At 41.9% G+C, this 22,465-nt stretch overlaps 1 protein-coding gene across 10 annotated transcripts in view; it reads left to right on the forward strand.

The window, feature by feature from the left end:
• Positions 1 to 22,465, forward strand: part of TXNRD1 (thioredoxin reductase 1) — a 184,685-nt gene that overhangs the window by 78,006 nt on the left and 84,214 nt on the right. For 7 of the 10 annotated variants that reach the window (XR_012420555.1, XM_045365819.3, XM_074007649.1 and 4 more), the window contains 2 exons: positions 3,978 to 4,129; positions 10,272 to 10,332. The exons of 1 other annotated variant lie outside the window; for it this stretch is intronic. Coding sequence is in view for 4 of the 9 variants with exons in the window: in XM_045365819.3 (XP_045221754.1) it covers positions 3,978 to 4,129; positions 10,272 to 10,332 (213 nt within the window). In the remaining 5 variants the exon portion in view is untranslated. The remainder of the gene's footprint in view (positions 1 to 3,977; positions 4,130 to 10,271; positions 10,333 to 22,465) is intronic. 2 more of the 10 variants (XM_074007650.1, XM_045365817.3) reach the window with 1 other exon arrangement.

Below are 22,465 nucleotides of genomic sequence, written 5' to 3' on the forward strand. Positions count from 1 at the left end.
CATGTTGGCTAGGCTGGTCTCAAACTCTTGACCTCAGGCGATCTGCCCGCCTTGGCCTCCCAAAGTGCTGGGATTACAGGTGTGAGCCACCATGCCTGGCTCATTACAGTTTTATATGCGTTGTACTGACTACCTGGTTCTGTGCTGTTCTTGTAACATTTACTTAACATATTTCTTTGAATGCTGCTTCAAATTTTATTTCAAAATTGAGGGGGAAATTATAAGCAAATGATAAACATAAACAAAATTTTATTTTCCTTTTTTGTTAGAGGCAGAATTTAAGGAAAAATTCTGATGATTTTGATTACAGGTAGTGGCTAACCTCTTATGATTTATTTACTTATCTATTTATCTTTCTATCTATTTGTACTTTTTTTTTTTTTTTTTTTGATAAACAGTCCCTCCCCAGTAAGAATGCAGTTCTTCTTAATCACAGAAGTTATTCCTTTCCTTGTGATGGCCTTCTCTATTCTGTGTCTTGGCAAATATCTGAGCCTAATAGTTGGGTGGTGCCCTTGGCATAGATGTTATGTAAGGAATTGTCACCTGCTTTTAGAGTCAGTCATCCCATGAAATCGAAGGAGTCAGTAAGGCGTTATGGAATCAGGAGGCTTGTGTGACAGCTCTGACGCTGATACCAATTAATTACCTGACTGGACCTCAGTTTCCTCATCAGTAGAATGAACACAGTTGGCCTAGTGACCTCAAATATCTCTCCCAAGCTAACAATCTGTGATTCTCATTCTCTGAGATGTTACCACGAGGAATGTTTACTTCTACATTACTTTTTAAAATAAGACAAATGGAGAACAGAAAATGAGAACTAGAGTTTAATTTTAAAATTTTGAAGTGTCATCGATGAGGCTATAGTCATGTGTTATGTTGCTTTAGTCCAATAGTTCTTAATTAAGAGTATGCATTAGAACTACCAGTGAACATTTAAAATATATGTATATGCATATGTGAACATATATAAATATATACACACATAAATATGTTTGTTTATTTATTTATTTACTTATTTATTTACTGGAGACAGAGTCTCACTGTTTTGCCCAGGCTAGAGTGTAGTGGTCCAACCTTGGCTTACTGCAACTTCCACCTCCTGGGTTCAAGCAATTCTCCTGCCTCAGCCTCCCAAGTAGCTGGGATTACAGGCGTGTGCCACAACACTCAGCTAATTTTCATATTTTAAGTAGAGATGGGGTTTCACCATGTTGGTCGGGCTGGTCTCAAACTCCTGACCTCAGGTGATCCAACTGCATCAGCCTCCCAAAGTGCTGGAATTACGGGCATGAGCCACCGCACCTGGCCACACACACAAATATGCATGCTTAGGCCCCTGCCTTGCAAGTCTGGTTCAGTAGGTTAAGGATAAGGATGAAACCTAGGAAGTCTTGCTTATTCAGATGCAAATAAGGGTTGACAGGCTCCCTTCCACTTATGGAAGGCAGATACTATAGGTATAGACTGGTCTGGTATACTCTGTGACAAATAAGTCCCATTGCTCTTCTGGGATCCTATAATTAATTGGCACAAAATGTTAGTTTTTCGTTTTTTTTTTTTTTTTTTTTTTTTTGAGATACAGTCTTGCGCTGTCTCCTGGGCTGGAGTACAATGGCGTGATCTTGGCTCACTGCAACCTCTGCCTCCCAGGTTCAAGCGATTCTCCTGCCTCAGCCTCCCAGTGCTGGGATTACAGGCATGAGCCACCTCCCCCTGCCCAGAGAAACTACAACAAACGAGAAATTACAACAAGCTAGTTTTTCTTTAAGAAGAACCCACTTCTCATTTTCTTATCTGTTCAGGCTGGTAAAACAAAATAACATAAACTAGGAGGCTTATCAACAAGGGAAAACAATTTCTTACAGTTCTGTGACCTAGGAAGTCCAAGATCAAGGTGCCAGTAGATTCCATGTCTGGTGAGGGCCCACGTCCTGATTCTCAGTAGGTACCTTCTTGCTGTGTCCTCCCATGGTGGAAGGGGAGATGGGCTCTCTGGAGTTTCTTTCATAACTGTGCTAATCCCATTCTTGAGGGCTCCTAATCACCTCCCAAAGGCCCCTCCTTCTAATGCTGTCACTTTGAGAGTTAAGATTTTGACACAGAAATTTTAGAGGTGTAGAAGCATTCAGATCATAGCACTTATATCTCAAAGATTAGGATATTTCTATGTTCCTTTTCACTTTTCTATCCATATGTTAAGGATTAGTAACATTTGATTGTCTGGTATATAATAAAACAGTCTCTTGGTTGTTGACCCTAAATTGACATTGTATGATAGAGGTTATTTAAAAATTTCTTAAATTAACTACTTTCTAAAAACTATTTTTATAAAATAATACATGTTCATGGTTTAAAAACACATAGTACCAAAAGTATGATGAAAGTGAAAGCTTACTAGAGATAATGATTAATAATAATAATGATTAATAATAAACATTTTGGGAATTTAGCTGATTTTATTAACACCATTTAAATATCAGTCTAGGTGTAGTGACAGTATAACATACTGGTTAAAAGCATGGGCTCTACCTTTACATTTATGGTCAATTGATTTTTGACAAGGGTGGCAAGACATATCAATAGGGAAAGGTTAGTCATTTCAACAAATGGTGCTGAGACAGCAGGTTATCCACATGCAAAAGAAGAAAGTTGGATGCCTGCCTCACACAACACATGAAAATTAACTTAAAATGGATCATAGTCCTAAAGTAAGAACTAAAACTACAAGACACTTAGAAAAAAAGTAAAATCGTTGTGACTTTGGAATAGGCAATAGTTTCTTATATATGACAATGACACCAAAAGCACAAGCAAAAAATAAAAAGATATATTTGACTTGATCAAAATTAAAAACTATATTTCAAAAAGACTTCTATATTTTAAACCTGTTTTTTTTTTTTTTAAAGTGTAGGTTCTAGAGAATGATAACCTAACTTTTAATTTTAGCTCCATTACTTATTGTAAGCTGTGCAACCCTGAGGACGTTGCATAACCTCTCTGAGTCTGTGTCCTTGTTTGTAAAATGCGGATGATGGTAGCAGTACCCACCTAACGATATTGCTAGAAGGATTAAATGAAAGGAAGCATACAAACATTAACCCTCTGTCTAGTTCTGGATAAATACACATACCAACTATGAAGATGATAAGGAGATTGAAGAAGAATGAATGGCTTACTTGGATCAGCAGAAATGAGAAGAAATCACCTAAGGAGCAAGTGTAAGGGTGGGCTTGAGCTTGGTTTATTTGTGGGTCCTGAAGAAGACAGCTAATTTAAACATTTTTACAAGCTGGAGGTAGCAATCTCTTGGTGGTTTCGACTGGTGATGACGCCCAGGATGACAGTGCTGTCATGTGGGGATAACATACCACTAAGCTGGATCATGTTTGTTTTGATGCCTGATTGGGCCAGCACAAAATCCTGAGGAGAAAACAGAATCTGCAGAAAGTATTTTTATTGCAATCTTGCTGCATCTTGCCTGAAGATCCTGTGTCTGCTTATCCAGGAGTTAGCCTGGAGAAAATGTGTAAACCTTGCTTTGAGTAGTCTGCCCCTGTGTCTGTAAGCAGGGTTGTGTTGGAAGGGGACATCTGTCTGACATTTGGCCTCTCTGCATTTAAACCATTGTTGGGAATACAGATGGCATAAAATGTGGCCTCAGTATTTCGAACCCGTTACTTATTTTCCTGCGATCAGGGAAGCTTCCGATTATGGCTTGTTACTTGGCAGGATCCCCTGAGAACATATCTTGAGTGTGATCTGAGTCAGGAATATTGAATAATTTGTCAGAGGTTCCAGTCAGATGAAAGAACTAAATCTGTAATCTTCATTAGAGTCCTTCCTTCCTCAGATTCCTTGTTTTGGCCTGTGGGACTGAAATGGTAATGCTTTTAGAGTGAACCTAATATTAGAAAACGCATCATCATGTTTTCCTTTGTGATAATTACCATCCTTACTTCCACTACTTCTAGCTAAAGATCATCACCCTGGTAAAACTTTGCCAGAGAACCCAGCAGGATTCACCAGCACGGCCACTGCAGACCTCAGAGCCCTGCTTCAGGCCTATATAGACGGTCACTCTGTGGTCATCTTCAGTAGGTCCACATGCACACGCTGTGCTGAGGTAAGGCTTTAAACTCAAGGGGTTTAAATGGAATTGTAGCAATTTGACAGACTTTTGAGCTCAAATGTAAAGAACTGGATTTCACCTTTAGGAAGAGTGTATGCAGGCTGGGCGCAGTGGCTCACACCTGTAATCCCAGCACTTTGGAAGGCCAAGGCGGGCGGATCACAAGGTCAAGAGATCAAGACCATCCTGGCCAACGTGGTGAAACCCTGTCTCTACTAAAAATACAAAAATTAGCCCGACATGGTGGCATGTGCCTGTAGTCCCAGCTACTCGGGAGGATGAGACAGGAGAATCACTTGAACCTGGGAGCAGAGGTTGCAGTGAGCCGAGATTGTGCCACTGCACTCTAGCCTGGGCAGCAGAGCGAGACTCCTTCTCAAAAAAAAAAAAAAGAGGAAAAGTGTATGTAGGTATAACTTGCTTTAGAGTAATTGTAAAATGTGGTTTTGATAACAAAATACTGCTTGAATAATCTCTTTCTGAGCTTTTGGGAAGTATGAGATATTTTCAGGTAGTCAAGTTCAGGGAAGGTTAGGGTGGGGGAGTTACCAAACCAGTTGATTTGCTGTCCTTTCAGATATGTCTGTAGGGAATATTTCATAAGGAACGGTTACTTAGGGTACTACCAAATTTTGGTAAATATCTCTTCATGGTGTGGTTTATTATGGGGAAAATAACTTCACAAAGAATAAACTGTTTCCTACTGGGTTCTTAATCTTAGATTATCAAAGAGAAAAGGTCAGTGGTTACAGCCATGGGGAGGATTAATGAAGGTGAGAATTGAAAGGCAAATGTGATCTGTCTGGTGCTTCATAGTAAGGCTGAGGGCATTTACATGTCACTGAAGTTTAGCTCTAGGCCTACACAATGGAGCCTTAGGTAAACATAAGTGGCCATCTGTCCAGGTTCACTGGGAGGTTAATTTATTATTAAGTTTAATTTTCTCTCAACTTGTCTGCCCCATGACTGACTTTCCAGATCTCAAGGAGCTTGAATTCAGAAGCCTTTTTATTCTGGAAGCCCTATATAGAAATAAATGGGCTTATGGGCTTTTTGGACTCTCTCTCTCTCTCTCTCGTTTTGCGCGCATGTGTGTGTGCCTGTGTGTGCCTGTGCACACGCGCACTTTTTTCCCAAGTAAAAAAAAAGGAAGTTGGGCAGCTGAAGTAGGGAGACCCTTTCATCCTTGTCTCTCTCCTGAACACATTATGCATCGATGCCACCTTAGGCTTCATCCCAATCAATGTGATAGTGATGCCTTTCCTGTAGGACATCATATTGGGAGTAGGACTGCAAAGAGGCGGAAGACACAGGTCCCATCCCTGGGGATTTAGCTCAACTGAAAGGGCAGAACATAGGCTTAAGAAGAAAAATGATCTCAGATAACCCTTGCTAAATTCTACATGATTGGACAGGTAGTAAGTGTTAGAGAATTTAGAAGAGGGCTGGGCATTAGAAAACTGCTATGTTTTTAATCCTCTAGGGGCTTAGTTATCTAGTTCTGCAATTCTTGTCTGCTTTTGGGACCTACTGCCCCCACCCCCACACCGCCCGCCACTTCCTTTTCTTTAATCTTTAAAATGAAGGGCTTGAACTAGTTGCTTATTGAGGGTTTTGTTTTTGTTTTTGTTTTTGAGACAGAGTCTCATTCTGTTGCCCAGGCTGGAGTACAGTGGTGTGATCTTGGCTCACTGCAACCTCTGCCTCCTGGTTCAAGCAATTCTCCTGCCTCAGCCTCCCAAGTAGCTAGGACTACAGGTGCAGGCCACCATGCCTTGCTAATTTTGTATTTTTAGAAAAGATGGGGTTTCACTATGTTGGCCAGGCTGGTCTTGAACTCCTGACCTTGTCATGATCCTCCCGCCCTGGCCTCCAAAAGTGCTGGGATTATAGGCATGAGCCACTGTGCCCAGCCTGAGGGTTTTCTTAGTTCTGAAATTATGTGCTTGTCTAGTCTTTTTCATTACCAAACAATGGTTAAGAGCCTAGACTCTAAAGTCAGAGTGTGGATCTTGGTTCTGTGATTTATCAGGCATGTGACTTTAGTTGTTTACCTGTGGTGCCACAGTTTTCCCATCTGTAAAATGTGGATAATAATAGTACCTATATCATAAGTTTGTTAGGAGGATTAAATTAATATTTATAAAAGCCATAGAATATACTCGACACATAGTAAACACTATATCAGTGTTTGTTAAAGAAAATAACTACTTGCATTTTTCCTTTTCCTATCAGGACTAACTTCGGGTGGTTAATCTTCCTTCTGTCAGTACTGAGGCTAGATTAAATGGTAATCAACAAATACCTGACTTAATGTTAAGTACAGTTAATCCTATCAGTGGATTAATAGCTACCATTTGAGTGCCATCTATGTGCCAGGCATTCAATCGCTCTGCTTATATTTTCAAACATTATTAAAGAATTGAGAGCTGGGCACAGTGGCTTATGCCTATAATCCTAATGCTTTGGGAGGCCAAGGCAAGAGGTTCACCTGAAACCAAGAGTTTGAGACCAGTCTGGGCAACATAACAAGACTCTATTTCTATGGGGGAAAAAAAAAGAATATATATATATATATATATATATATATATATATATATATATATATCTTGGCATGGTTTGCATGTGCCTGTAATCCTAGCTTCTCAGGAGGCTGAGGTGAGAGGATCACTTGAGCCCAGGAGTTCAAGGTTACAGTGAGCTATGATTATGCCACTGCACTCTAGCCCGGCTGACAGAGTGAGACTCTGTCTCTAAAATAAATACATATGGTCGTGGTGGCTCACACCTGTAATCCCAGTACTTTGGGAGGCTGAGACAGGCAGATCACTTGAGGCCAGGAGTTCAAGATCAGCCTAGGCAACATGGTGAAACCCTGTCTCTTCTAAAACTACAAAAATTGGCCAGTTGTGGTGGTGAACACCTGTAATCCCAGCTACTCAAGAGGCACAGGCATGAGAATCACTTAAAACTCAGGAAGCTGAGGTGGCAGTGAGCCAAATCGTGCCACTGAGCTACAGCCTGGGTAACAGAGCAACACTCTATCTAAATAAATAAATAAATAAAATAAAAATTAAGAAATGAAATAAATAAGTAAACAGAAAATTCCAATTTTAACCCTGCCCTAGTTCTGGAATGAAGAGTTGGGCTAGCAGTCAGGATTGCTGCTAGTGATAGTCAGTGTGCTCCTTGCAATTCCAGGTCTCTTTGACCTATCATTTTTTTTTTTTCTTTTCTTTTTTTAGTCCCCATTATGCCCCAGAATGTTCTTATTCTTACTGTTATCTCTGAAATCTACTAACTCCCTCATTTCCCAGCTCTCCTGCCTATCCCTGAAAATGTAAAGCCTTGCCTGTATTTCCCCAGTTTTACTTAATTAAAACTAGCCTGGGAATGAAGAACTTTTCCTATAACATTTGTGTTAGCTATTTGCATGCTTATTTAAACATACAGTTGCCCAGGCGCAGTGGCTCACACTTGTAATCCCAGCACTTTGGAAGGCCGAGGCAGGCAGATCACCTGAGGTCAGGAGACCAGCCTGACCAACATGGAGAAACCCCATGTCTACTAAAAATACAAAAATTAGCCGGGTGTGTTGGCACAGGCCTGTGATCCCAGCTGCTCGGGAGGCTGAGGCAGAATTGCTTGAACCCGGGAAGTGGAGTTTGCAGTGAGCCGAGATCGCGCCATTGCACTCCAGCCTGGGCAACAAAAGTGCAACTGTCTCAACAACAACAACAACAGCAACAACAACATATAGTTATCCTGGCAAATTTATTTAATGTCATTATCCAAACAATCACTGGGTATGTCAGGTCTTCTAGATAAATATCCCCTGGTTTTACCTTGTTGATTTCAGATTGTTTTCAGATTGATGCCAGTTAATTTGGAAATTAATTTTCTAGTCTTTGGCCGTGAAAGATGATTAGGTGCTTTTCCTGGTAAAGTGGTGAATTTCTTCTGAGGGTATACGACTCATATACTTAGCTGTTCACATTTATTTATTTATTTAAATTACCTTGAAGTAGAATTTTCCCAGGTTATTTTCTTTAGTTTTTATTTAATCATCTTATTTAACAAGGGGGATATGAGTAAATCAGAGCTCCGCCTCCCGGGTTCACGCCATTCTCCTGCCTCAGCCTCCTGAGTAGCTGGGACTATAGGCGTCCGCCACCATGCCCGGCTAATTCTTTTATATTTTTAGTAGAGACAGGGTTTCACTGTGCTAGCCAGGATGGTCTCGATCTCCTAACCTTGTGATCCACCTGCCTCGGCCTCCCAAAGTGCTGGGATTACAGGCGTGAGCCACCATGCCCGGCTGAGAAACTTTGTTTTTATATTGGTACTTGGTCTGATGAATGTGTATTTCTCTCTGGGATGAGTAATGTCATTTGCATTAATTCAAGTTGGGAAGTGCCCATAAGGAAACTAACTTCTACATAATGTAGCTTTCCACTCTTGCGTAACACATTAGTTACTGTATGTGTTTTGCATGCATCTGGCTGTGAAGAGGTTTTAAAGTGCGAAGATAATCCTCTCCACCTTTTCAGAATTGCAATATTTGTTTCTTTTTTTTTTTTTTTTTGAGACGGAGTCTTGCTCTGTAGCCCGGGCTGGAGTGCAGTGGCCGGATCTCAGCTCACTGCAAGCTCCGCCTCCCGGGTTTAGGCCATTCTCCTGCCTCAGCCTCTGGAGTAGCTGGGACTACAGGCGCCCGCCAACTCGCCCGGCTAGTTTTTTGTATTTTTAGTAGAGATGGGGTTTCACGGTGTTAGCCAGGATGGTCTCGATCTCCTGACCTCGTGATCCGCCCATCTCGGCCTCCCAAAGTGCTGGGATTACAGGCTTGAGCCACCGCGCCCGGCCAATATTTGTTTCTTATAGCTGTTTCAGAGTGGTCGGGGGAACTGAATTCAGATTCAGACTGGGGCTTAGGTGCCATCTAAAAGAGTTTAAGAAAAAGACTACTGGCTGGGTATGGTGGCTCACGCCTGTAATCCCAGCACTTTGGGAGGCTGAGGTGGGCAGATCACGAAGTCAGAAGATTGAGACCATCCTGGCCAACATGGTGAAACCTCATCTCTACTAAAAATACAAAAATTGGCTGGGTGTGGTCCTACCTAATTGGTTGGCTGAGGCAGGAGAATTGCCTGGACCCGGGAGGCAGAGATTGCAGTGAGCCGAGATAGCGCCACTGCACTCCACTGGCAACAATGCAAGACTCCGTCTCAAAAAAAAAATAAATAAATAAAAAGAAGACTAATGATGTTGTTTGAATGAACTTATTTTCCCATTTTATCAAAATGTTGGATTTGGTCCTATAAAAATGACAGAAATCTCCCAGTGTACTTCTATACAATAGGAAGTCTACTGTTTTAGTAGTTAAGGTTAGAATGAGACTTTTTTTGTTTTTTGTTTTTCAAGAATACATTTTCCTCATTGATCATCTCTGTGAACTTCAGGCTACTCTGGCCTTTTAAATTTTATTGTATAACTGGAGGAATATGGTTCTAAACTTTCCTAAATTATTGACAGGCTGTTTGTGTCTTGTACATAAAAGTCTCTTGTGTCAGCAGTTTAAATGTTATCTAGTGGTAAAAGTAACTTTTAAATAAAATTTTGTTTTTTACCAGTATAATTTGTATAACCATGAGCGTATGATTTTTTGTTTGTTTTATTTAACAGTCTCAGGGCATAATAGCTTTTTTTGTAAATGATTTATTGGTTGAGGATTACTCAGCCAAAAAAGAAATAATACTTTGACTATTGTAAGAATATATTTTTCTCAGGTTTGCCACATAATGCTTTGGAAACATTGTGTTCCAATGCTTTTTTAAATATAGTATTAAATCCATTTTATAATGAGGTAGACTGAGTCACTAAACATATAAAATGTAACTTATGAAGTGATACAGATGAATCATTGATAATTGAATAGAATCAACAGACTTCAAATACTCTTTTAAATATCATTATTGTCAACAGGGAGAATCTTATGGGTTACATAAAAGTGAATTGGGAAGTTTTCAAAGGTGAAGGCTGGTTGAGAAAGGAAGTAATGAAGCTGGATAAGAGATTCTCCTGTTGGTTATAACCTCATTTTTCATTTTCCTCCTTGTTTTTCGACTTCTTCCAGGTAAAGAAGTTATTTAAATCTCTGTGTGTTCCTTATTTTGTGCTTGAACTTGATCAAACAGGTAAGTTTCTGTTTAATATGTAAATCATAGCTGCTGACTGTACATTTTATTTTATTTATTCTACCTGGCTTTAATTTGTCTTCCTTGAGGTTTTTATTGTTTAGTGAGCACTTGCTAGCTCACTAGTCATTTAGATAGGGTACTCTCCTGGAGCTAATCATATTTACCTTTAGCCTTTACCTAGTTTATAGCCTTGATATTACCCAGAGTTTCCTGTTACTGAAATTATTCTTCTTATTACTCATGAATCTAGTTACAGATACAGTATTTGCTGGTTTTATGGTAAGTTTGTTTTTGCAAAATTGTCTCCTTTCTGATAAGTAATGCACATAGTATTTGAATTAAATATAAATTGAGATGCATTCAGAAATTTTGGCAGGGACATACAAAGATCAGTAAAGGTAAAAGATCCATGAAAAGTGCTACTGGGAAATCCCAGGGAGAGAAAGGTTGGTGGAGTATAGCAGAAAGTTTCTTTCTAGGACCATGGTGCTCCTTTTTTGTGGGTCAGAAAATCCCAAGGGCTCACAGGCAAACATTATTAAGAATCTAATCTAGGCCTGTTGGTGACTCATGCCTCTAATCCCAACACACTGGGAGGCCAAGGTGGTAGGATCGCTTGAGGCCAGGAGTTTGAGACCAGCCTGGGCAACAGAGTGAGAGTTTGTGTCTACAAAAATAAAGAATTAAAAAATTAGCCAGGCATAGTGGCATGAGCCCGTAGTTCTAGCTACTCAGGAGGCTGAGGCAGGAAGATTGCTTGAGCCAAGGAGTTCAAGGTTACAGTGAGCTCTGATTGCACCATTGCACTCTAGCCTGGATTCCTGAGTGAGACCTTGTTTCAAAAAACAAAAAGAATCTCCTAGTGGCCAGCACCATCATTTCTATTAGGAAAAGTGGGCCTCTCCAGATTAGGAAGAGGAGGTAAACTTCATGCCTAATAGCTTAAAGGAAGCAGAGTCCTAGGCATTGACAGTCTCTGCTCAGTCTCCAAATGAATACAAAGAAAGGGCCTGGCGTGGTGGCTCACACCTGTAATCCCAGCACTTAGGGAGGCTGTGGTGGCTGGATTCCCTGTGGTTGGGAGTTTGAGACCAGCCTAGCCAATATGGTGAAACACCATCTCTGCTAAATAATAAAAAAAATTAGCTGGGTGTGGTGGCGTGTGCCTGCAGTCCCAGCTACTCAGGAGGCTGAGGCAGGAGAATCGCTGGAACCCTCCTTAGGAGGCGGAGGTTGCAGTGAGCCAAGATCGCGTCACTGCACTCCAGCCTGGGTGACAGAGTGAGACTCCATCTCAGAACAACAACAACAACAACAAAAACAAACAAACAAAACAAAGAAAGGATTCAACTAGACAGAGAAATATATACGGCAATTGGGAGATGTGAGCAATTGGCATGTAAGTTTCATTTCTAGGGTCAGGAGGAATGAGGTAGTTGTGTGGCAAGACATATTACTTGATGTTTCTAAAGATAGGTTCTCTAACACAGAGAGCATTACATAATAACTACCACATATAGAGTGTTAGTTCCTGTTTTACATGGACTATGCTGGGTTAAGTATAGTCACCTATACTCACATGAACTCAGCAAGGAAGATATTCTCTATATTTTATAAATGAGGAAATTGAATCCCAGAAAAGTCAATTAACTTTCTTAACATTGACCTGGTGCGGTGGCTCATGCCTGTAATCCCAGCACTTTGGGAGGCTGAGGCAGGTGGATCACCTGAGGTTGGAAGTTGAAGATCAGCCTGACCTATATGGAGAAACCCCATCTCTACTAAAAATACTAAATTAGCCGGGTGTGGTGGCTCATGCCTGTAATCTCAGTTACTCAGGAGGCTGAGGCAGGAGAATCGCTTGAACCCGGAAGGCAGAGGTTGTGGTGAGCCAAGATTGCGCCATTGCACTCCAGCCTGGGCAACAAGAGCAAAACTCCATCTCAAAAAACAAACAAACAAAAAACCCAAACAACAACAACAACAACAACAAAAACTTCCCTAACTTCATATAAATACTGGATCTATAATTTGGACACAGGCCTGTGTAATTCTGAAGCCTACGTTATTTCAATAATACCGTGTTGTCTGTCTCCTCTACAGTGACCCTTCTATTCCTTCATCAAGGAAGGCTCTTGCCCCTAAATACTCCATAATATGACAGGAAATCTCAATATATGAAATTTCTTCTGGTTCCAAAAGTAGCCTTTTATAAAAATATAAATTTTCCTGGGAAACTTAAGTCACTTGCAACTTGCTGTGAATTAGAGAAAAATAACCAAACAGAACAATAACCAAACAAGCAAATTAAGCTAATATAAGATAAAGCAAATGAACATGTCCTTCAAGGATGGGAAAGGTAAAGGAGGTAACATCAGAAGAGATGGGCAGGATGAATGCACTAAGTGCTTAGGGAGCATGATTTGTAAGGATTTACTCTCTGAATCTGGAAAACTTGCATTTTTTGGTAACAAATGGCAGATGTTTTATTTCTAAAACTGTTACTAAGTGGCTAAGGAAGTTTTAAGAGTCTGTGATTTAATACATGTATGAACTTTATTTTCAGTCCCAGAAAATAAGCATTGGATTATGAATTGACTTTTGTCCCAGTGGTCCCCCAGTTATACTTCCCTTGCTCTTTCTTTGTTTCTGTTTTTGTTTTTGTTTTTGAGATGGAGTTTTGCTCTTGTTGCCCAGGTTGGAGTACAATGGCACAATCTGGGCTCACCACAACCTCCACCTCTCGGGTTCAAGTGATTGTCCTTTCTCAGCCCCCCAAGTAGCTGGGATTACAGCATGCGCCACCACACCCGGCTTATTTTGTATTTTTAGTAGAGATGGAGTTTCTCCATGTTGGTCAGGCTGGTCTCGAACTCCTGACCTCAGGTGATCCATCCACCTCGGCCTCCCAAATTGCTGGGATTACAGGCGTGAGCCACCACGCCCAGCCCCCTTGGTCTATCTTAAATGTCCTCGTTACTTTATCATTTTTCAGACTATTCTTATGTTTTTAAATGTGTATTGCCAGAGGGGAGGTGCAGTGACTGAAAATCTATTAACTTTCTCCTTTTCCAACTACTTTTCTGTGTGAGACTGGATTTTTCATTTACTTCTACCAAAACAACATATATTGCAAAAAATTAACCCAGAAACAAATATGGGAATATAGTTGTCTTTTATTAGGACCGATGCTAAAAAAAATTTAAAAATGTGAAACACCAGTCTTCTCACTATGTTTAGTTATGTATTTATTTTGAGACGAAGTTTTGCTCTTGTTGCCCAGGCTGGAGTGCAAAGGTGCAGTCTCAGCTCACTGCAACCTCTGCCTCCCAGGTTCAAGCGATTCTCCTGCCTCAGCCTCCCGAGTAGCTGGGATTATAGGCATGAGCCACCATGCCCAGCTAATTTTGTATTTTTAGTAGAGATGGTATTTCTCCATATTGGTCAGGCTGATCTTCAACTCCCAACCTCAGGTGATCCAACCCCCTCGGCCTCACAAAATTCTGGGATTATAGGCGTGAGATCAGCCTGGCTAGCATGGTGAAATCCCATCTCGACTAAAAATACAAAAATTAGCCAGGAGTGGTGGTGGGCGCCTGTAATCCCAGCAACTCGGGAGGCTGAGGCAGGAGAATCACTTGAGCGCGGGAGGCGGAGGTTGCAGTGCGCGGAGATTGTGCCGCTGCACTCCAGCCTGGGCAACAAGAGCAAGACTCCATATCAAAAAAAAAAAAAAAGACCAAGTTTGATATGCCGTTCTAAGGCAAGTAGGAAGCATGAATATTAACACAGTTTTGGTTCTGTGAGATGTATTTGTCCCAAGTATAGGAGAAACACCATTCTACACGTGCAGTTGGCCCTAGCCACACAGGAGAGATGTGATCTGGTTCATGTCTTCCATGAGCTTGCAGTCATGGAACTGGAACTGCTGATGTAGTCTCTAAGTGCTGGTTTCATGAATAAACACCTCCTTTATCTGTTTCTTCTAGGCTCCAAAAGAACCCTCCGTAGGCATGATTTTTCACACCAGTGTTGGCTGCGTAATCTTCCCAGGGCCTGGATCATAGTGGGTATTTAAAGAGTCAGAAGATTAATTGGTAGACAGGAATATTTGGTATAGAATCAGATGGGTGCATTTGTTCATTCAGCATGTTTATTGAGTGCCTGCTGTGCACTAGGCTCTGTATACTAAGCACTGGGAATACAGTAGTATATTAGGCAGGTGTGCTTCCTGTCTAAAGGAATTAGACTTGCTTGTGTGTGTGGTTTTCTTCTGCTCCCCCCGCCCCGCCCAGCAAATTCCTTTTATTTTCCTTTAGTACTGAGGGCCTGTGTACTGCCTAACTGGATTGGTAATGGAGTGAGTGCCCCGTGAATTCCTGTGTTTGCAGTAGTATCACCTCTCAAAGAAAATCAAGAAGAGAAGTTGTGCTACCAGGGGATCCTCTCTCTCTACCCTAACATTTTCTTCTTCCTTCTTTTGGCTGTATTTGGGCCACTCTACATAAATTAAGGTTATTATTTGAAAACAACCATCAGGGTCAACTGAGTTCTACTGAGATTGGTATTGGAGAGAGAAATTCAGCACCAGGAGGCCTGGCATTCATGTCCTGTGTGTAGGCAGCGGTAGTAGTCATACATGCTATCCTCCCTGTGCCAGAGGCTTATGCATGTTCTCCTATTTAATCTTCAGAATACCACCAAGCAAGTAGGTGGTGATATCACCTTCTTATGATGAGGAAATAAAAACATAGTAAAGTATTAGTATACAGGACGGCTGGCTTTCTGTGAACCTACTGGCAATTTGTGGTCCCTCCCACTACTTCCTGAGACTATCTCATAGAACCTTTCATGACTTGCCTCACCTGTCTTATGTATAATGTTCATGGCGTGGATATCATGATAGGTGTTCCTAGATGTAATGGTGTATGTCGCACACACATGTGATGATGTGTTTGGTGGCAGAAGTTGTACAATCTGCCACCATGCCAGCTACATACACCTTCGCTATCCCTGTGGATGAGCTGCCACTCACAGGGCCTGTTGATTTACGAAGACTTGTATCTATACTTTGGGTGTCTTCCTAGGAGCTTTGATCTAAGGAACAGACAACATCAATGTAATCATCTTAATTTGGTCTGGCAGCTGCTGACATTCTATAGCTATAAATGTGGAAAACAGACATAAGATTTCAGCAGTTTACCAAAAATATGCATCTGGATGCCATATGTCACTAGCTTGGGGGTTCTGATGTGTATTATTCATGTCTCCTGGCTGCTTATGGAGGACATGGTTTTAATGCCTTCAGCAAATGGGAGAGGAGCTAATATTTGAGTTTCTTTTTATGGCAGTGTCTCATATCTCTCTTAATCCTCACAATAGCTTTGTGTGGTTGTTGGAATTAACTCTGTTGTTGTGAGGAAGCAGATGCTCAGTATTTGAATTATTTGCTCAGTGTTGCTGTGTCAAGCCCAGGCCTGTCTGCTTCCCCAGTTGCCTCTTTGGGGATTGTTTTCCTTTGAACAAATAAAAACCCCTCACGAGCAGAGGTACCTTAGCTAGTTCAGTTCTCACCACTTTGGTATTGATACTTACTCATTCAACAGATTTGTTTTGGGCACCTATTTGTATGCCAAGCACTGGCAGGAGAGAAAAGATGAGTAAGGCACAACCTCTTTCTTTAAGATCATTTTACTTGTTTGCCTCTGCCTCCCTTCCAATGTCAGTGTAGTCGGGTATCTCTAAAGGCTGTAGGATCACAGAGTTGCTGGTGGATAGGTGTTTTCCAGGTGGACAAAGGTAGTGGGTAAGACATTTAAAGATGTAAACAAAAGCAACTTAGAAAAGCATCATGGCGTGTTCATTTAGAGCAAACCTCGCAAGGCCTGGGGCAGAGAATGATGAGAGGTAAGAGTTGAAAAGTAAAGCGGCTTTCTCCCATAGGGAATGAGGAGACATGGGAGGTTGTTCTGTTTATTTTATGAATGAGGCTCAAAATATTCTTTAAGCATTTTGGTTTTGTCTGTAAAAATGTTTATTTTTTTTAAATTTAGAGACCACAGTATAATAAAATACAAAAAAAAAAAAAAACCAAAAAACATATAATTGCATCCAGAGATAGCCACTATTAATATTTTATGTCTTTTTTGTGAACTGTGTTCTGTTTTATTATTTAATATTTTACATGTTATATAAGTTCTTAATTTTCTCAATGACTACAAAATAGTCCATGTATTTACTTAGCCATTCTACTATATTTGGACAAATAGTCTATTGCCAATTTTTTGCTATTGTGGAATAATAGGTTAGAAATATTTTTCTTTGTACATGAAGTTTTTGCTGTATTTAGAATTATTTTCTTAGGATAGATTACTGGAATGGATTTATGGATCAGATTATGAACAATTCTAAGGTTCTAGAACCCTTTAAATGGTGTGTACTAATCAATAACTTCATAAGCTCAAAGAGTTCTCTGTACTTAGTAGTAAGAAATAATTAATAGGTTTTGGGCCAGGTGCAGTGGCTCACGCCTGCAATTCCAGCGCTTTGGGAGGCTGAGGCAGGCAGATCACGAGGTCAAGAGATTGAGACCAGCCTGGATAACATGGTGAAACCCCGTCTCTACTAAAAATACAAAAATTAGCTGGGTGTGGTGGCGCGGTTTAAAAAAAAAAAAGTGATCTGGCTGGACAAACTGAGCCAGTCCCACATAAAATCTTTAAAAAAAAAAAGAATTCGGAGGCCGAGGCAGGCGGATCACGAGGTCAGGAGATCGAGACCATCCTGGCTAACATGGTGAAACCCTGTCTCTACTAAAAATGCAAAAAAAAATTAGCCAGGCGTGGTGGCGGGTGCCTGTAGTCCCAGCTACTCGGGAGGCTGAGGCAGGAGAATGGCCTGAACCCGGGAGGTGGAGCTTGCAGTGAGCCGAGATGGCGCCCCTGCACTCCAGCCTGGACGACAGAGCGAGACTCTGTCTCGAAAAAAAAAAAGAAAAGAAATAATAATAAGTTTTAAAAAGTCACTATTTGCCTATTGGAGAGGTAAAAACAGATTTCTTTATCTTAATTTGCATCACTTTGATTATTAATGAGGCACATTGTTTTTTCCTGTATGTTGTATTTCCTGTATGTGCCTTGTGGGCTCAGGTGGTCTTCCCAACTCAGCCTTCCAAGTCGCTGGGACTATCTAAATTGTATTCACTGTGTTGTATTTCATAATCTAAATTGCCTGTTCATTTTCCTCATGTGATAATAATAATAGGGAGAGCCTAGGTGTGGTGGCTTACACCTGTAATTCCAGCACTTTGGGAGGCTAAGGTGGATGGATCACAAGGTCAGGAGATCGAGACCATCCTGGCCAATATGGTAAAACCCTGTCTCTACTAAGAATACAAAAATTAGCTGGGCATGGTGACACATGCCTGTAGTCCTAGCTACTCGGGAGGCTGAGGCAGGAGAATCACTTGAACCCGGGAGGTGGAGGTTGCAGTGAGTCGAGATCATGCCACTGCACTCCAGCCTGGTGACAGCAAGACTTCATCTCAAAAAAAAAATTAATAATTAATAATAATAGGAAGAAACCTTGAAACCTTTATATATAGCAATGTCTTTCTGTCTTTCCTTCTTTCTTTCTTTTTCTTTTTTTTAATAGCCTGCACTCTATTGCCCAGGCTAGAGTGCAGTGGTATGATCTTGGCTCACTGCAGCCTTGAACTCCTGGGCTCATGCAATCCTCCCACCTCAGCCTCCCGAGTAGATGGGAGTACAGGTATGTGCCTCCATACCCAGCTAATTTTTGTATTTTTTGTAGAGATGAAGTTTCATGAGCTACCGTGCCCAGCCTGCCTTTCTTTCCTTCTTTCTTTTCTTTGTTTTCTTTTCTTCTTTCTTTCTTTGCCCTTTCTTTTTCTCTTTCTTTCTTTTTTCTGAGACTATCTTATAGAACCTTCCATGACCTGCCCCACCTGTCTTATGTATAATGTTCACGGTGTAGATATCATGACAGGTGTTCCTAGATGTGCTAGTGTCTTTCTTTTCTTTTCTTTTCCTTTTCTTTCCTTCCTTCCTTCCTTCTTTTCTTTCTTTCTTTCTTTCTCTTTCTTTCTCTCTTTCTTTCCCTCCCTCCCTCCCTCCCTCCCTCCCTCCCTTCCTTCCTTCCTTCCTTCCCTCCCTCCCTCCCTCCTTCCTTCCCTCCTTCTCTCCTTCCCTCCTTCCTTCCTTTCTCTCTCTTTTTACTTTTTGAGACAGAGTTTTGCTTTTGTTGCCCAGGCTGGAGTGCAATGGCATAATCTGGGCTCCCTGCAACCTCCATCTCCTGAGTTCAAGCAATTCTCCTGCCTCAGCCTCCTGAGTAGCTGGAATTACAGGCACCTGCCACCACGCCCAGCTAATTTTTTGTATTTTTAGTAGAGATAGGGTTTCATCATGTTGGCCAGGCTGGTCTCAAACTCCTGACCTCAGGTAATCCACCCACCTCAGCCTCCCAAAGTGCTGAGATTACAGGTGTGAGCCACTGGACCTGGCCCCTTCCTCTCTCTTTCTGTCTCTCTCTCTCTCTTTCTTTTATTTTTTATTTTTATTTTTTTGAAATGGAGTATCACTGGCCGGGCGCGGTGGCTCATGCCTGTAATCCCAGCACTTTGGGAGACCGAGGTGGGTGGATCACGAAGTCAGGAGAATCAGACCATCCTGGCTAACACGGTGAAACCCCGTCTCTACTAAAAATACAAAAAAAAAAAAAAAAAAAAAAAAGCCAGGTGTGGTGGCAGGTGCCTGTAGTCCCAGCTACTCAGGAGGCTGAGGCAAGAGGATGGTGTGAACCCAGGAGGTGGAGCTTGAAGTGAGCTGAGATCGCACCACTGCACTCTAGCCTGGGTGACAGAGCGAGACTCCATCTCAAAAAAGAAAAAAAAAAAAAAGAAATGGAATATCAGTCTGTCCCCAGGCTGGAGTACAGTGGCACAACCTCAGCTCACTGCAACCTCCACCTCCCAGGTTCAAGTAATTATCCTGCCTCAGCCTCCTGAGTAGCTGGGACTACAGGCTGCACTACCATGCCTGGCTAATTTTTGTATTTTTAGTAGAGACAGGGTTTCTTTCACCATGTTGGCCAGGCTGGTCTCGAACTCCTGACCTCATGTGATCCACCCTCCTTGGCCTCTCAAAGTGCTGGGATTACAGTCGTAAGCCACCGCGCCTGGCCTACAATAGAACTTCTTTCAAAACTGGAACCAATCCTCTCAAACCCTGCCACTGCTTATCAATTAAATTTATGTCATATTATAACTCTGTTGTTGTCATTTCTTTCTTTTTTTTGAGACGGAGTCTCACTCTTTTTGCCCAGGCACTATCTCCACTCACTGCAATCTCTGCCTCTTGGGTTCAAGTGATTGTCCTGCCTCAGCCTCCCGAGTAGCTGGGATTACAGGTGCCTGCCACCACGCCTGGCTAATTTTTGTATTTTTAGTAGAGATGGGGTTTCTCCATGTTGGCCAGGCTGGTCTGAAACTCCTGAACTCAGGTGATCCAGCCCGCCTTGGCCTCCCAAAGTGCTGAGATTACAGACGGTAAGCCACCGTGCCTGGCCCTTGTTGTCATTTCAACAGTATTCACAGCATCTTCATCAGGAGTAGATTCTATCTCTAGGAAATCATTATTTGCTCATCCATAAGAAGCAACTCCTCATCCATTCAAGTTTTACATGAGATTACAGTAATTCAGTCATATCATCAGACTCTATTTTTTGTGGGTTTTTTTTCTTCTTTTTCTGTGTGTTTTTTTTTTTTTTTTTTTTTTTTTTGAGACAGGGTTTCACTCTGTCACCCAGGCTGTGTTGCAGTGATGCAGTCATGGCTCACTGTGGCCTCAACCTCCCAGGCTCAAATGATCCTCCTGCCTCAGCCTCTCAAGTACTTGGGACTACAGGCACATGCCACCACACCCAGCTAATTTTTTTTTTTTTTTTTTGAGATGGAGTCTCAATCTGTCCCTAGGCTGGAGTACAGTGGCGTGATCTCGGCTCACAGCAACCTCTGCTTCCCGGGTTCAAGCGATTCTCCTGCCTCAACCTCCCAAGTAGCTGGGACTACAGGCGCATGCCACCATGCCCAGCTAATTTTTTTTGTATTTTTAGTAGAGATGGAGTTTCATCATGTTGGCTAGGATGGTCTCGATCTCCTGACCTCGTGATCCTCCCTCCTTGGCCTCCCAAAGTGCTGGGATGACAGGTGTGAGCCACCATGCCTGGCCCACCTAGCTAATTTTTAATTTTTTTTGTAAAGACGGGGTCCCACAATGTTGCCCAGGCTAGTCTTGAATTCCTGAGCTCAAGCAATCCTTCTACCTTGACCTCCCAAAGTGCTAGCATTTTAGATGTGCACCATCATGCCTGGCCTTCTCTTCTAATTCTCGTTCTCTTGTTATTTCCACTATATCTTCAGTTACTTCCTCCACTGAAGTCTTGAATTCATCAAAGTCACTCATAAGGGTTGGAATCACTTTCTTCCAAACTCGTGTTAATGTTGATAAGTTGACTTTTTCCCATGAATCATGAATGGTCTGAATGGCATCTAGAATGGTGAATCCTTTCCAGAAGGTTTTCAGCTTACTTTGCCCAGATTCGTCAGAGGAATCACTGTCTATGGCACCTATAGCCTTATAATATGCATTTCTTAAATAATAAGACTTGAAAGTCAAAATTACTCCTTTATCCCTGGGCTGCAGAATGGGTTTTGTGTTAGTAGTCATGAAAACAACATTCATCTCCTTGTACGTCTCCATCAGATCTCTTGGGTGACCACATGCACTGTCAATGACCAGTAATATTTTCAAAAGTCTTTTGTTCTGAGTAATAGGTCTCAACAGTGGCTTTAAAATAAACCATGTTGTAAACAGATGTGCTGTCATTCAGGCTTTGTTGTTGTTCCATTTCTAGAGCAAGGGCAGAGTAGATTTATCATAACTCTTAAGGGGCCCTAAGATTTTCATTGTAAGTCCTTTTTTTCATTTGTCTCCTGTTTAAATCATAAGTATAGAAACACCTTAATATGGTCATTATTTGATGGTAGTGAGATGGAAAATACTTTGCCATCTTAGAAAGGGTAATGACTAAATACTGGCCTAATGCATGGTTTTCCTCCAAGAAGGAGGAAAGCCACTTAATGGTCAACATTGAATCCTGTCAAGCAGAGTAGGAGGTAATATAGCCTCCTTTATAGCAATACAGCCTCAGGATATTCCTGAGATTATTGAAAGATTAAATAGACTGGGCATGGTGGCTCACGCCTATAATCTCAGCATTTTGGGAGGCCGAGGCGAGTGGATCACCTGAGGTCAGGAGTTTGAGACCAGCCTGGCCAACATGGTGAAACCCTGTCTCTGCTAAAAATACAAAAAAATTAGCCAGGTGTAGTGGCACAAGCCTGTAATCTCAGCTACTCAGTTTCATGCACATCCATGTAAAGAGACCACCAAACAGGTTTTGTGTGAGCAGCAAGGCTGTTTATTTCACCTGGGTGCAGGCAGGTTGAGTCTGAAAAGAGAGTCAGCAAAGGGTGGTGGGATTATGATTAGTTCTTTTTTTTTTTGAGATGGAGTCTCACTCTGTCGTCCAGGCTGGAGTGCAGTGGCTCGATCTCGGCTCACTGCAAGCTCCGCCTCCCAGGTTCGCACCATTCTCCTGCCTCAGACTCCCGAGTAGCTGGGACTATGGGCACCCGCCACCACGCCCAGCTAATTTTTTTGTATCTTTAGCAGAGCCAGGATGATCTCGATCTCCTGACCTCGTGATCCACCCACCTCGGCCTCCCAAAGTGCTGGGATTACAGGCGTGAGCCATCGCGCCTGGCCATATTATTAATTCTTATAGGTTTTGGGATAGGTGGTGGAGTTAGGAGCAATGTTTTGCAGGCAGGGGGTGGATCTCACACAGTACATTCTCAAGGGTGGGGATAATTACAAAGAACCTTCTTAAGGGTGGGGGAGATTACAAAGAACCTTCTTAAGAGTGGGGGAAGGCCGGGCGCGGTGGCTCAAGCCTGTAATCCCAGTACTTTGGGAGGCCGAGGCGGGTGGATCACGAAGTCAGGAGATCGAGACCATCCTGGCTAACATGGTGAAACCCCGTCTCT

The sequence above is a fragment of the Macaca fascicularis genome, chromosome 11 (assembly GCF_037993035.2).
Source record: "Macaca fascicularis isolate 582-1 chromosome 11, T2T-MFA8v1.1".
In the NCBI taxonomy this organism is placed as follows: Eukaryota; Metazoa; Chordata; class Mammalia; order Primates; family Cercopithecidae; genus Macaca; species Macaca fascicularis.